The sequence below is a fragment of the Neofelis nebulosa genome, chromosome 6, assembly GCF_028018385.1.
Source record: "Neofelis nebulosa isolate mNeoNeb1 chromosome 6, mNeoNeb1.pri, whole genome shotgun sequence".
Taxonomy (NCBI): Eukaryota; Metazoa; Chordata; class Mammalia; order Carnivora; family Felidae; genus Neofelis; species Neofelis nebulosa.
Window position 1 is genome coordinate 138,151,350 of NC_080787.1, and position 16,665 is coordinate 138,168,014.

The 16,665-nt window shown below is 41.8% G+C and overlaps 1 protein-coding gene across 1 annotated transcript; it reads left to right on the forward strand.

Moving 5' to 3' along the window:
• The first annotated feature begins 1,559 nt into the window (after positions 1-1,559).
• Positions 1,560-2,133, forward strand: LOC131513531 (elongin-C-like). The gene is made up of 2 exons (XM_058732635.1): positions 1,560-1,736; positions 1,957-2,133. The coding sequence occupies exons 1-2, from the start codon at positions 1,560-1,562 to the stop codon at positions 2,131-2,133; spliced, it is 354 nt and encodes a 117-aa protein (XP_058588618.1).
• Positions 2,134-16,665: the final 14,532 nt, after the last annotated feature.

Here is a 16,665-nt window from a genome sequence, read left to right on the forward strand (position 1 = left end):
TCACGCGTTGCTGGTGGGAGAGCGAAATGGTACAGCCACTTTGGAAAACGCTTTGGCAGCTTCTTAAAAAGAACAAACCTGCAACCACCACATGACTCAGCAATTGTGCTCCTGGGCATTTATCCCAGAGAAATGAAACACGTTCACACAAAAACCTGGCACAAATGTTTATAGCAGCTTTGTTCATAATAGCCCCAAGCTGGAAAAAAAAAGATGGCTTTTCAGTGGGTGACTAGTTGAACAAACTGTGCTGCACTCGTACCGTGGGATACTCGAGCAATAAAAGGAAAGGAACTACTGATGCACATAACAACCTGGTTGAATCTCTAGAGAATCATGCTGTGTGACAGAATTCAATCCTATACGTAACTCCATAGGTAACATGATTGAAAGGAGAAAACTATGGAGAACGGATTCACGGTTGGCATTGGTCAGCAGGGAGGGAAGTGGATTTGGCCATAAAATTTCACCACGAGTGGGATCTTGTGCTGTCGGAAAGGTTCTGTAACTTGACTGTGCCACTGTCAATATCTTGGTTGGGATGCTGTCCTAGTTTTGTAGCATGGTACCGTGGGGGGAAACTGGTGAGGGGTACATGAGATCTCTCTGTGTTGTTTCTTACAACAGCCTGCGAATCTGCAGTTATTTCAAAAAGTGTAATTTCAAACACGACCAAACAAAAACAAAGAACGAAAGAAAGAACAAAGAGAGAAAAAGGTCATGCCAACAGTACCAGGAGAAAATTCCCCGGATAGACTCTGGTTTGGCATGCTACTTGTCATCCTGGTGCATTTTATGAACCCAGTGTTTCTTAGAGTTTAGTTTGTAATCATCCAATATGGAGAGAAAGGGACTAAAACAAAGATATCAGTAGAGTGAACTTGTAACCTTGTTGCTCGGCGGATCCTTCCGTGGGGGATGGAGGAGAGCTCTCAGTGCCACTCAAAGTCCATCCAGAAGAGATCCTTCCAGCTGCGTGTCGTCTTGTCCTTATAAACGTGCCACGAAGGAGGAGCTGATAGGATCCTGCTTTCTCTGTGCTCCTGATTCCCAGAAAGGAGGGAAGTATGGCATGGACACATTTCGAGATCTGAAAAGACACAGTCTCTACCTCTGGGATGTTGGTCTCAGTGTCTAAGGAAAGGCTCCTTTCTTGCCCCGCAGGTGAAGACATCAGCAGGACCTATCCTTGACATTGCGAAGAGGGAAGGTGACAGAGCAACACTCCAAGAAAAATGGCTAGAAATTCTACTATCAGCCTCTGACCTCTGACCTATGGCTTCAGTGCAGGACAACCGAATCCAGGAACAGATAAGGCACACCATAGTACCTCTTAAATTTTCCACTGAACGTGTGCCCCAGACATGGAGGAGAGGAAGCACATACCCTCACACCCAGGGTGCAGCCTGAGACAATTCACTACACACTAAAAATTTCTTTGAGGTTGTGTGTCTGCATAAGGCTTCATATCTCTTTTGACGGAAGCTGGCTATAGGCTGCGTTCCCGCCTTTCCAGGAAACTAAGTTCCTGCAGAAGTAAAGTAGGATTTCATAAGAACATGATGGATGGAGAAGAGAAAACCTATGGTGGCTGTGAAGATCCTGCCATGGATGTCATATCAATATCTTCGGATGGTCATGAATTTGTTGTCAAAAGAGAACATGCACTAACATCCGGAACAATAAAAACCATGTCGAGTGGCCCTGGTCACTTTGCTGAGAACGAAACTAATGAAGTCCATTTTTTTTTTCATTATTTTTTTAATGCTTGTTTATTTTTGAGAGAGAGACAGAGCGCGAGTGGTGGAGGGGGCAGAGAGAGAGGGAGACACAGAATCCAAAGCAGGCTCCAGGCTCCGAGCTGTCGGCACAGAGCCTGCTGCGGGGCTTCAACCCGCGAACCGTGAGACCATGACCTGAGCCAAAGTCAGACGCTTAACCAACTGAGCCACCTAGGCTCCCCCTAATGAAGTCAATTTTAGAGAGATTCCTTCACATGTGCTATCAAAAGTATGCACGTATTTTACCTACAAGGTTCGCTACACTAACAGCTTCACAGAGATTCCTGAATTCCCATTTGCACCTGAAATTGCACTGGAACTGCTGATGGCTGAGAACTTTCTAGATTGTTAAATAAAATAAATTATTTTAAAAGAGACTTCATATCTATTTTATCATTGTAAAAAATAATGTGCTTAATTACTCACCATCATGCAACCTGAACCTTCAGGAAAACGGCCATGTTCAACTCACGGCTTTAGGCTTAACGGTCATGTCGTGCTGTGGCTGAGGGTCTGGGCTTGGGAAGCACTCCATCTGGATTCAAATCCTACCTCTAGGGCAAGTTCCTAATTCTTTTGTGGCTCAGTTTCCTTATCTACATAATGAGGATTTACAGCAGTGCCTACTTTGGAGCAGCGCGTTGAGAAGGTTAAAAAGTTAATATGCATCAAATACTTGGTACATGCATCCGATAAATGTTAGTTTTGGGGCGCCCAGGTGGCTCAGTCGGTTAAATGTCCAACTCCAGCTCAGGTCATGATCTTGCAGTTTGTGAGCTCAAGCCCCGCATCGGGCTCTGTACCGACAGCTCGGAGCCTGGAGCCTCCTTCGGATTCTGTGTCTCCCTCTCTCTCTGCCCCTCCCCAACTCGTGCTCTGTCTCTCTCTCCCCCTCTCAGAAATCAATAAACATTACAAAAAAAAAAAAAAAGGTAGCTTTTATCATTATGAGTTACACTCGGTATTTTACCCCGTTCCTAAATCCCACTGGAAAAGCAGTAGATAACACAGCAAAGATAAACTTGTAAGGTAAAAAACCTGGGGAATTACTGTTGTTTCAAAGTAGTGGAGTTAGAGATACAGCAATATGTTTTTGTTGTATGGGCAAGAAAGTTTGGGCACAGACTTGCGTTACAGTCACTTTAGAGTGAGAGTTCTGAATCCGTTCTGTACTTAAACCCGTCTCCCTTTCTTCACCAAGCCGGCAAAGCTTTGTGTTCCACGAAGGATGGAATAACATAAACGGGAATACACAGAGTTTGGGCCCCATAGTTTTGGGGGTCAACACCATCCATACACCCTCCGCTTTTTATAAACAGATGAATACTACGTTTGGACAATGGTGACACTCTCCACATCCTCCACAGCGGCTACTTTGTTGGTTACGTTTGGGAAATCTGCAAGGCTGTGGAGAACGTGAACAGGGTTCAAATGCGGCCCTTCTGTGGCAGGCTCTGAGTTGGAATGCGGTACAACGAGAAGCTTCTGAAGCTCGCCCAAGTTAAACACGGGATTTGTCACACACACGGCAGTGACATAAAACGGGTGCGTGATGGTGCCCCTGCTTTTTCTGCAGCATGAGACCCGAGCCCATCCCTCCGAGCAAGGGTCTGCGAGATCTGTGCTGGGGGTGGCTGCTCTACTGAGTTGCCTTTTAACCAAATACCCTCCGAGGCCAGAATCCTTCTTTGTGTGCGGGGAACTGTCACCGGCTGTGCTCTGTTTCCACTGAGGGCAGGACAGGAGGAAATAGAATGGATCAAACAGCACAGACGGGAGTTAGCGTAGATACAAGAGAAAACATTCCAATTGTGAGAATTATCGAACAGTCAGGGAGAGCTATGTAGGGCACTATAGAACCCTCTTCTCTGAATATCTTTTTGAGAATCCTCAGCACGGGCTGAGGGGAGAAAGCTGGTTCTGAATCAGTGATTGGAGGCCGACATTTCACAAAATGGGGTACCCGTTGACAAACTCCTGATTTTCTGAAACCTTGGTGGAAAATGAAAGGCCCTTCAGACTAAAAAGTGTACCTCCTGCTCCCCTAATCTTGATTAAAAGCTTTCCTTTTTAAAATGTAAACACTGCCCACGTGGTCACATACATCAGCCGTTCCTAACAGTATACATCTCCAGAATCGGATAATCTCCTAAAACCCAACCAGGATGCTTCCCCCCCAGGGAACGAAGGTGTAACGAACCCAGAAGAAGGCCTGGGTCCACCCAGGACTATCCACTGAGGTGGGTGCTGGGAAAGAACAGGAGGTGATGAAGTCAGGATCAAAGGGAACAGGAAGACCGTAAAATCACCTACCTTCTTCATGGTTTTATCAAAGTTTCTATCAATCTATACAATGACTGAGGAACACTGAAAATCCTCCTCTTGCCCATCGCTGGCTCCACGCTATGAATTCCAAGCTGGGAAGATTGCCAAGGCGCCTTCTGGACTCATCATTCTCTGATTCCGGGATGCCTCTGTTTCCCAAAATGCCACACAGTCTGTCTTCCAAAGAAGCTCAGATACCCAAGGGGGAGGATCCCTGGGTAAAGACAAAAATGGAGCCATTACCAATACATGGGGTTAAGCCACCAGAGAGGGAGTGGAACTTTTAGGAGGAAAATAAAGAGACCACATATAATCTATTAACAATAGCCGACACTTATGGAGAACTTAACATGTGCCAGGAAAATATTCCAAGTGCTTTGTATGTGTTATCTCATTTAATCCTCACGACACTGTATTGTCCCCATTCTAGAAAACTGGATGAGGAAACCATGCCACCAAGAGGTTTGGAGTCGTTCCAAGTCTCCCAGCTGATAGGCAGAGGGGCTGGGCATGGCGGTCATTAAACTCCGTGGAATGTGCTGGATGGGTGTCCCTTTTCTCTTTCTTGAGTCACATCTTTGGTTCTCTCTTCACTCATCGTTTCCACTGAGCTTGTGGGGGGAGACTGGATGTGTCATGATTGTCGCCAAAGGAGCCCCAGGAAAGAGAACAAGGAGTGCGAAGTTTAGACCAGATCTCAGAGTCAGGAAAGAAGTCCTTGTTCCTCTCAGTCACTTTCTCCCCAGTAGTAGAAGGAGTAAGAGCAAAAGGGCCAAAATTCTTGCTGCCACTTCTCTCTCCATGCCCATCACAGACCATCCTCCCTCATGCTGAGCCAGAACAAAGTTGTAAAATCTTGGTCAACACAGTACAGGAATTGGTGATCGAAATGATTTTTTTTTTTTTTCTATTCTTGACCTGACACACAGTCTGCTTTCTTTTACCGCATCTCAAACTCACTTATAACTCAGGCATAACACCAGCACAGCAGAACTAACTGGTAAATCACAACATCCACAAAGGTATGACCAGCTGGTCACATGCAGTCACTTCTTCAGTCCTTAATGCATCCATTGACAATGATCAAAGATAATCCATTGATAATGTTCAAAGAGCAGCCCCTTGTGCTCCCTGGGTCAATTAGTGATAGAGCCAAGAGAAAACACCTGTGCAAAGACAAGAGGGTGCTGGAGAAGGAGTGGCGGGGGTGGGGGCAGGGGAGGATCTTGGCCTCCGGCTGGTATTGGGTACCACTCCTGAACCCAGGCGGGGATGGGGAGCAGAGCCTTTGTGAGAGCTTTCCCAGCCTCATCCCAGTCCACAAAGCAGCCACAGGATCCTGTCACCAGCCAGAGGCATAATGTCTGGGACCCTACCCCAGGGAACTCTTCCCCCTTTCCAAATACAGTATTCCCTTTTTTAATTAAAATTCATTCAGCCCCAGTGAAACCAAGCTCAGTTTCCACCCGCCTCTTTTTTACTCTTCTTACCTCCCCAACTCGAGAAGAAAAATAATTCTAATGAGTCAAAGAGCGTCTGCCCACAGGAAATGTTTGCATGGCCGACGGACTCGAATTGGTGTGCAAAATGAGTTCACAGAAGTGTCTGAGAAGTAATTCTAGACATTGGGGAGGAAATGTTTCAGAAGAATGAAGACTCTACAGGGACAGATGGAGAAGACAGCAAAGGGATTTGGCAACCACCCTTGGCCACAGCGGACAGAGCAGGATTCTCCCTTTCTCTGTCTTCCTTGAAGGAAACTGGTGCCCTAGATGCTGATTGCACTTCTTGGGTGGACAAAGCAGGACAGTTGTGTTCATTGCTTTGCCTTTCAACTATTTCCCCTCAAGGAAACATGTTAATAGAGCAGTGGTAGGTGGGTTTGAAGTTTATTTTGTGTTTTTTAAAGTGGCCAGCTAGCTATAGATGCTACATGTGGGGATTTCATTCTAAGTTCACCTTCTCACATCAAGTCCAGAATAATAGCAGTAGAGCTTTTCGGGGGATGGGGAGGGGGGAGACATTTTTTCACACTTAGGATACAATTTAAATAAAACTGCAGAAAAGGAAAATGGCGGGGGAAGAGTTACCATGACTCTGGCAAGATGTTTACTATGAGGAAAAGAGACATGAGCAGGAACCCACAAAAGGGCCAAGGAAGATCGTGAAAGAAAAAAGAATAGGATCTGAACATTGGGATCCACCATTTATTCATTCCTCCTCTTAAAAAAAATTTTTTTTTAAATGTTCATTTACTTTTGAGAGAGAAAGAGTACAAGCAGGGGAGGGGCAGAGAGAGAGAGAAGGAGACACAGAATCCAAAGCAGGCTCCTGACTGTTAGGTCAGAGGTGTTAGGTCAGAGCCCAACGTGGGGCTTGAACCCACGAACCATGTGATCATGACCTGAGCCTAAGTCAGATGCTTAACTGACTAAACCATCCAAGTGCTCTTCATTCCTTCTTCTATCTCTTCCATTCACAAGGTTGAATCAAGATAATCTACTAGGGGCGCCTGGGTTGCTCAGTCAGTTGAGTGTCCAACTTTGGCTCAGGTCACGATCTCGCGGTCTGTGAGTTCAAGCCCCACATCAGGCTCTGTGCTGACCACTCAGAGCCTGGAGCCTGTTTTGGATTCTGTGTCTCACTCTCTCTCTGCCCCTCCCCTGCTTGCACTCTTTCTCTGTCTCAAAAATAAATAAAACATGAGGGGCACCTGGGTGGCTCAGTCGGTTGAGCGGCCGACTTCGGCTCAGGTCATGATCTTGCGGTCTATGAGTTCGAGCCCCGCGTCGGGCTCTGTGCTGACAGCTCGGAGCCAGGAGCCTGTTTCAGATTCTGTGTCTCCCTCTCTCTGACCCTCCCCTGTTCATGCTCTGTCTCTCCCTGTCTCAAAAACAAATAAAATGTTTTAAAAAAAATTTTTTTAATAATAATAAATAAAACATGAAAAAAAATTAAAAAAAAAAAAGATAATCTGGTAAGTAAAATAGCCCAATATTAATGTTTTAACTACGTGGGACCTGGTACTCCATCATCACCATCATCATCATCACCATCATCACCTTCTACATTCAAGTGCTTATTTGCTAATACGGCCCATAGTTTCTGCCATGATAACTTGGAGCTATTTAAAAAAAAAAAAAAAAAAAAAAAAGGAAACATTTCTGGGGAATCACAGGAGATGCTTCTGGGCTAGCCCATGCCTGACTCTGATGAAAGTCACCGATGGGATGGAGAATATTTAGAATTTATGAGAAGACTTGGAGAGAGCTACTCCAAAAGGAAATACCATTTGGTACCAACTCTGGTGCTTGTGGGTAGGTTTCTATTTTGATGTCCTGGATTTCAGATAAATAAAATGTTTCTTACAAAGTAGCCGTCAAGCAACTTCCATGGGTTTACAGTTTGGGGGAGCAGAAAGCCACAAAAGAGGGTCTTGACATGATCTGGGGGCTTCAAGAATGTAAAAAGATCTACATATTCAGTAATGCTTGGCTCTTGAATGGAAAAAGGGACAGACTTGGGATTCTGGGGAAAAGAGAGAACCCTGGCAGGCAATAAAAGTTGAATTTCTGAAGTTCACACAGGGGTCTTATACATCTTACATGTATACAAAGACATTGAGTTTCTCACTGTTAATTTCTTAACCTATCTAAAACAAACAATTAATGAGAAAGAAAACCTATATAAACAAAATTTCTTTTGGAGTAGCCCAATAAAGAAAGAACTGTACATTTAATAGCTGCACATGAATGAACTGGTAATCATTAAAAGGAAAGATAAGAAAAAGACCCCCCCAAAGAGGGGGGAATTCTAGATAAAGAGCCATATTTCCTACAAACAAGTATGCAAACAAAACAGACCAGGCAAAAAGCATTAGAGAAAAAGGGGAGGAAGCTGAACAATGGCTTTATTGATTTAAGACATGTGGATTTCATTAGGAAAGCTGAATGCATAAAAATGGGTTGTGATATCTGAAACGAGGCAAGGAGCAAAATTAGGTCACAGAGCTCCTCGGACAAAACGAATGATGAATCTTTATTAGGTAATTGGACTCGAAGGTAGGAAGAAAAAAAAAGAACTCTTTTCTTCCCCAACCCCCCTTCGGATAGTTTTTGAGCCTTCAAAGGTAAGTCTGCATGTCGAACTGAAATGGCAAATCCCAGAGCCCCGCTCTCTGACCCAGCATCTGCACTGCCAAAGAACCCCTGAGCCAGAAACTAGAGATTCCCCAGGAAAACACACACACACCGATATGGAAATAAATGATAAAGAGATCAAAGCAATGCATGTAAGATGTCCCAATGGCCCCAACACAAAGCTTCAGCTGAATTTGAAAGTAATAAAGTAGCAATAATAATATTTTTTCGCTTGGATAGACATTTTCCTCTTAAGAGCTTATAACCCACGGTAGCCTATACGAAGTTGATACGCTATTCATATGGGAGTCTCATTTTAATAACAATGACACAGAAGCGACAATCACTGAACCGTTCAGATGAGACAGTTTATACTTCCACAAATACATAGAAAGTGTGATGGGAATCCTTTTGCAGAAAACCTCTGAAATCCAATTTTGACGCTTTGGTTTGGCATGCTGAATCAAAGAAAATTTTTTAATTAAAAGAAACGGTCTTTGAAACTCTTATATCTTTCTTTCTGTCCCCTTCCCTCTGTGCATTCGTTTTTCCAGCACATTCTCACTTTTATTTTTGTGAACTAGTTGCCTCTTCCTGCTTCCCATCAAGAACCATGATCCCATAAACTGGCCCTTCCCCACCACCTTTGCACACCCCTTTTGGGCGCAGGATCCTGTTCCTCTGGGACCAGCCCATGGAAGGTCTCCTCATGTCAACCAATACAGGAAGGAGTTATTGGTTCAGTGTTTTACCCCCACTGGATAACACTAACACCTAAATGGCTGCCTTAGATTATAGTTCAGCACACAATGTTATAAATTGAGCTAAATAACCGTGGGTGACTTTACTGACCAAAAAAATACTGACTTTTTTACCTTAGAAGAGTATATGAGTTTTTAGAGCACCTGATTTGTGCAAGGGATGTGGCTAAACTCTTTGAAACTACACAGGAAATACAACGCTTCGCCAACCTAGTCTCCAGAGTTTAAGACAAGACGAGGAAAGTAAGCCAAGTAGCTTTAATGTGAGGCTGATATGCGGCACGAGGGAGGGATATAGACACCTGGGGTTGAGAGGGGTTCTCCCCTGGGTGAAGGGACTGGGGACAGATACACAAAATGTTCCGAAGAAGGTCAGATTTCAACAGGTAGCTTGGGGAGGACCGGGCAGACAAAAAAAAGCTTGAGTAAAGGTGGGAGAGGTCCTAACGGGGGCTTGTTCCTTAGACAGCCCTCAGGAATGTACAGTGATGGAAGCCCTCAATGGTGTAGATAAAAAAAGACGGATCCCAGAATCAGGCTTCCACGTCACAGCCTCCTTGCCAACCAGCATAGTCCCGGCTGTCACCCACTGGACTCCTAATGGAAGTTCGAGAGAGAGAGAGTGCCCCCTTCCACGGGGCAGGTGTCAAATGCCAAGCCAAGAAATTTGAACCTAATTGCAAGGGTCTTGGGGAGCCTCAGAAAGCACAATAAATTACCTTTCCAGACTCACACACGTGCAAGTGTGTGAGCGTGTGTGTGGCATTAGGTATATTCGCATTGTTGAACGCAGCCATCGCCACCATCCATCTCCAGAACATCCTGCAACCTGAAACTCCATACCCATTAAACAACAACTCCCCGTTCTCCCCATCCCCCCTTCCCCTCCACGCAAGAACCATCCTTCTAATTTCTGCCTGCATGGCTTTGACTACGCCAGGGACCTCACATAAGTGGAATGATACCATATCTGTGTGCAGCTTACTGGACTTGGCATAGCGTGCTAATGGCTTTTAGAAGTTAATGCAGCTTCCACATGTGTATGAGCCTGGGAAACAGGTTAAATATGGAGCACATCCGGCCAGAGAGGTATCACAGCAGAATGCAAGGAGTGTGAGCAGCTGAGGCAGAACCCCTACTTTTGAAGCATGGGCCCAGCATTATTGGCTGTGTGGCTGGAGGAAAGTCACTGCAACTCTCTGTGCCCGGACCTGCCCACATGTGAAATGGAAATAACGACAGTGCCCATCCAGGGGGTTATTGTGAAGATCAAATAAGTTAATATATGCAAAACACTTACAACAGTGCCTGGCACATAGTTGACATCGGACAAATATTAATGTGGTTTACAATAAAGGACCTACGTGAACATCTGCAAAATTATAAAGTTTATATTCTTAGGAAACGCTTAAATATTTCTGAACCGGTTATTCATGCAAAAAAGCCAAGAAGTATACTCTCAAAAAGCAGATCTTGGAAAATTAAACATGCATTTTCTGTTTGATACATGGAAAGAAAAAAACCTGTTGAATGCAATAACCCTTGATCCTGGGAAAAGATAAGATCTAAAAGGAAACTGGAGGAATCTGGACAGGTTTATGAAAGATATGCCCCAAACCTCTAACAGACATTACATCCAGAAGGGTGGATAAATCAGGTCCCATTCAAGAAGTGCAAGGTAAAACTTTGGGCACCTGGGTGGCTCGGTTGTTTAAGCATTCGACTTCGGCTCAGGTCATGATCTCATAGTTTGTGAGTTCAAGCCCCACGTGGGGCTCTGTGCCAACGGTGCAGAGCCTGCTTGGGATTCTCTCTCCCTCCCTCTCTTTCTGCCCCTCCCCTGCTCTCTCTCTCTCTCTCTCTCTCTTAAAATAAATAAAGTTTAAAAAATCTATTAAAAAAGAAGTGAAAAGTAAAACTTAAAACACTAGGTGATGAAGCAAAATAGTTTAATATTACTAATGTTCCCAGGTTGCAATTGGAGATGTTCTAAGCAGTGAATCCTCAGAGAGGGAGAAAAAAATCCTTTTGCGTACTTATGGAAGTGTGGACTTTCCCCATTATTGAACAAAAAGATGTCATTTATCTTAGAAAAGTTCATTTTAAGGATTTTAGAAAACCGAAAAGGTCATTCATTGAATACAGATTTCACAAATGAAATTCCTTGCCCACCTACTAACTTTCTATGTCTTTCTTTTTCCTCAGTTAGAAGTAACCACCGTCACTCTGTGGCTTAACTTAGCCAATCATCTTCCAGAGTTCTACCACCTGCTCTCCCAGGACTTTTGCAGGAGAGCCACACAGCCTCCGCAGTGGGTCATGGTGGTGACCTTCCAGTATCATAGGTGAGTGTGCATCCCATCACAGACTGGCTTTTTTTCTCACCCATTTGATGGTTTGGGCATATAATCATCTCTGGGATAGACCAAAACCAAAAGAGCCTAATGTAGTATACTGGGGAGCCACTGAGAGGGTCATTTGAGTCAAGCCATGGGTTTCAGAGTGGGGCAGCCAGAGGTCAAGTCTCTGCTCCCATCTTGAGTCTGAAATCACCTGGGTCTTCATTTACAGTGGGACCAGAAGGACAAAGAATTAAATTGCTTCGACCCGGCAGAGACCAGTTCAGAAATACAGTTTTCTCTTTTGAGGGCATATTCATAATTCTGTCTTATCTTAAGCTTTCACTTGGCCATTTTTGTGCTGTGCTGGCCTCAGAGTCAGAGTCTGTTGTCTGAAAGGGTTTTTCTGAAATGTTTACCCAGGAAGCACATGGAATGCACCCCGACAAGTAAAGCCCATGTTTCCACTGTTCACTGAGGCTCTTTGTTTTCACATATCAAATACCAAATACTTTATTTGCTAATAAAGATTCAAGACTTCAGCCACGGGGAAAAGAAAGGGAACCAGTGGAAATTAGTGGCATCCCAGTAAAAGGGAAAATATTTCATTAATTTCATTTTGAAAAGCAGGCTTTCATGGGTGCTAGAAAATTCCCCTAGCGTTGTTTCATTAAAAAGCACGGTATGTGTCAGAGTATGAAAACAGGAAAGGGGTGAGAGAGTCACCGTTGTTTGATCATCTCACTCAAGGGGAAATTTGTCTGAGATAAACAGTTCTCAGAAACAGCAATCGTTTCATGATCTGATGTTTTCAATGGTTGTGGTATACTCCAAGTGAGGCTTGGACTGAAAGTCCACACTCTTCAGGGCTATGAAAGGCAGGGCAAGTCAGTGGACTGTCTTAGGACTTGAAAGAACTTGGGACCCAAAGGGGTAATGATTTCACTATCAGACAGTAACTTTAATTTGTGGGGACTGGCAAAGAAAAAAAAGACATAATTATTTGGCAATTATAGGGAAGTTGATTGAGAGGTGATTATAGGAAAAACATATAAACATCCTTGGATTGTTCAAAAGGATAAAATATTAACATTAGACTTGGTAATTAGATAGTCCTAGTAAAATTTCTAAGGGACTTACTAAAATACTAGTTATAGAGTTTATCACTTCCAGACTAGTGGGATGGTGAGGTGGGAAATAGTACAGAAAAGGAAACGTATTTCCTACATTTATATAACCATTATATGGCTTATATAAAAAAAGAAAAAAATGGAAAATTACCGAAATAAGCATGCAATTTAAGAAGTTAACCTGAAAAACACAATATAATCCACCCAAAGAGGCTGGAAAAAAAAGAAAAGAAAGGAAAGACAGGAGAAGAAATCAATGAAATAGGAAAAATAAAAACAATAAAGAGGATCTATATGCCAGAAGTTGGATTTTTAGGAAGATTAATAAATGAATACTTGTCTCACATAACTGATCAAGAAAAAAGAGAGAAGGTATAAATAAACAGTAAAATGGGCCAAACCACAAATATAGTGGAGATTATGAAGATTAAAAAAAAGACTAATACGAATAAGTTTATAAAAATAAATTGAAAACTTAGATGAAATGGACAAGATCCTAGAATGACTCAAGCAAAGTAGAAAATCTGAATGGTTTGATAATAACAAACAAAATTAGATCAGTAGTTGAAAATCTTCCCACAAGAAAACCAAGCCTAGCTTTTGGTTCTACAGGTAAGTTCTCCCAAAATTCAGGAACAGATATTTTCAATGTTACCAACCTCTTTCGGAAAGCAGAAAAAGAGGAAATATTACCTCAACTTATCTTACAAAATTTGTATAATTCTGTTTTGAAAATGGGGGGGGGGGACGGCTCATGCATAAGAATTGAGCGAAATTCCTAAGCAAAATATTGGTAGCCTGAATTCTGTATGTTGTATACTACATCATAATCAAGTTAGATTTATTTTAGTAATGCAAGATTACTTCAAATTCAGAAAATCTGTTGATATAATTGACATTACAGATTAAAAGGATGAGGGGATATAATCATCCTAATAGATTCAGAACAAGCAGTTGATGAAATTCAATATGCAGCAGAGTAACAATAGAAGAGAATTTCCTTAATGTGATCAAAGGTCCACATTTAAAAAAAAAGACAATAAATACCGTATTTAATGTTGAGATGTTGAAAGTATATTTTTTGAAATCAGGAACAATTCAAGGACACACTTTCTTACTGCTATTCCATCTTGTTCTAGAAGTCTTAGTCTTCCTAGATAAGCAAGAAAAACATATTAAAAAATATAAGAATTGAAAAGGAGGAAGAGCCCTTGGTTGGCTCACAGTTAAGCGCCCAACTCTTGATTTCAACTCAGGTTGTGATCTCATGGTCATGATCTCATAGTCATGAGATCAAGCCCCATGTCAGACTCTGCACTAAGCATAGAAACTGCTTAGGATTCTCTCTCTCTCTGCCCCTCCCCATCCAACTCTCTCTCAGAATAAATAAACTTTTTTAAATCTTTAAAAAAAAAAAAGGAAGAAACAAAATTATTACTGTATATATAGATCATATGACTGCATAGAAAACCTAAAAAATGTCTACAAAATGTTAACATTAGAACTTCTGGCATGGTTACTAGATATAATACCAATTTGTAAGAGTTCATTGTTCTCCATTCCAATAACAAATATTTGAGTTTAATGTTTTAAAAAGATACCGTTTACAAGATCAAGAAATACATACAATAACTTAGGAATAATTCCAAAACAACACAGGCGATACTTTCCTGCAAAAATAATTCTATAAATGTAGAATTCTTTTAAATATTTAAAAGCATAAAAATATTTACATAAATTGGGGCACCTGGCCAGCTCAGTTGGTAAAGCATGAGACTCTTGATCTTAGGGTTATGAGTTCAAGCCCACATTGGGTGTAGAGATTATTTAGAAATAAACCTAAAAAAATTTTTTTAAATCTACATAAAAGGAAGGACATACTAATTTAATAGACCAGAAAGCACAATTTCACAAAGATGTTAGGTCTTAGGGGCACCTAGGTGGCTCAGTCGGTTAAGCACCTGACTCCTGATTTCAGCCCAGGTCATGATCTCATGGTCATAAGTTTGAGCCCCACATTGGGCTCTGCGCTGACAGTGTGAAACCTGTTTGGAATTCTCTCTCCCTGTTCCTCCCCCACTCTCTCTCTCAATCTCAAACTATATAAATTAAAAAAAAAAAAAAAGATGTCAGGTCTTATACAAGTGTATTATAGACTACGTGAAATTCCAACTGAAATCCCTAAACGATTTTTCTTGGAAGTTGACAACTTCTAAAATTTATATTAGAGGACAAAGAGCTTATTATAGTCAAGACCTCTTGAAGAAGATAAAGCAGATAGAGGGATTTCCTCAACCAGACAGCAAGGCTCACTACAATGCTATAGTAATTAAGATAATGTGATCTGTCTTAATGGAACAGACAAACAGACCAATGGGACAGATTAAGACATGCCTAGAATGCCTAGACACAGACCCACACACGTGTAAACACTGACATTTGTTGGAAGTGATATTACAGAGGTAGCTTGGAGTACTCCCAGGTGGTGTGGAACTCTTAACTATCTCTATAAAAACCTATATTGGATCTCTACCTTGTAACTTACTCAAAAACTAATTCCTGATGGCTGAAGGATTTAAATGGGAAAAGCAAAATTTTAAACCTTTAGAAGAATATCCAGGCTCTTAAGAAACATACACTGAAGTATTTAGGGGCAAAGGGTCATGATTGATTTACCTTACTTTTAAATGTTTAAAGAGAGAAAGAGAGAAAAAAAAATAGTGGGAGAGAGAAAATGCAAAAGGAAATGAAGATAAAATGTAAACAATATGGGAATCTGGTTATAGGACTTACTGGAGCCCTTGGTACAATTTTTATACCATCAACTTATCTGTGAGCTTGGAGCTATTTCAAAATAAAAAGCCTTTTTTTCTTTTACATAAATCTTTTAGAAGACGACACAGGAGACAACCTTTATCACCTCAGGGTACAGAAGCCAAACACAACTCAAAAGATGAAAATCATAAGGGAAAATATTGACGAAATAGGTTGAAAAATGTCTGTTCCTTAGAAGACGCCCTAAAGAGAGTAGAAATTTCTTTGTAATCAAAGAAATGCAAATTAAAACCCCAATGGGGCATAATTTCAGACACACATGATTGCCAAATATTAAAAATCTCAATGATAGCAAGTATTCATATGTACAGCACGGTGACTATAGTTAATAATACTGTGTGGCATATTTGAAAGTTGCTAAGAAAGTAGGTCTTAAAAGTTCTCATCACGAGAAAAAATAACTATGTACGGTCATCTGTGCTAACTAGACCTACTGTTGCTATCATTTTGCAATATACATACATATCAAATTACTATGTTGTACACCTGAAGCTAATATAATGTACATGTCAACTATATCTCAATTTTGAAAAAGTGTTCAGAAAGACCTGGAACCACCAGAGGTCTTATAGGCAGTAGCGTAAAAATCAGTGCAACCTTCAGCAACATCTGTTAATGTTGACCCAGCAATTTCACTCCTAGATACTTACAGACACTAGCAAAATTCGTGCACACGTAAACCAGGGGACACATATAAGATTGTTTATAATAGCATTGTTTGTAATATATAAAAAGACTGAAAAGAATCTAAAATTTCCATCAAGAGTGAAGTGCATAAATACAATGTGATATGTTAATAGAATAGAATACCAAATAGCTATGTACAGCAACATGAATGAGTCCCAGAAGCGTTGAGGGGGTCCAAAGTAAGTCCCGAAAATACATTCAAGCAGTCGAGATGAGATTTTGAAAAATGAGGAGTGAGCTAGGAGAAGAGAGGAAAGGACATGGCAGTCACAGAGACAAGGGACAGCATAACCCTTTCAGGATCTGCAAATGCACCCCTCCTCCATCAACATTTCCCCAAGGTGGACCTCAGGTATCCATGAATTCAGTGCTGATACCTTTTATTAAACCATGAGAAATTCTGTATAAGTGAATTGCTTCTTAGAAATAGCTGCATAAGGAGGGGCACCTGGGTGGCTCAGCGGGTGAAGTGTCCAACTTTGGCTCAGGTCATGATCTCACGGTTCATGGGTTTGAGCCCCGCGTCGGGCTCCCGGAGCCTGCTTTGGATTCTGTGTCTCCCACTCTCTCTGCCTCTCCCCTGCTCATACTCTGTCTCTGTCTCTCAAAAACAAATAAACATTGAAAAAGAAAAAAGAAAAAAGAAATAGCTGCAGAAGGGGAAGAAT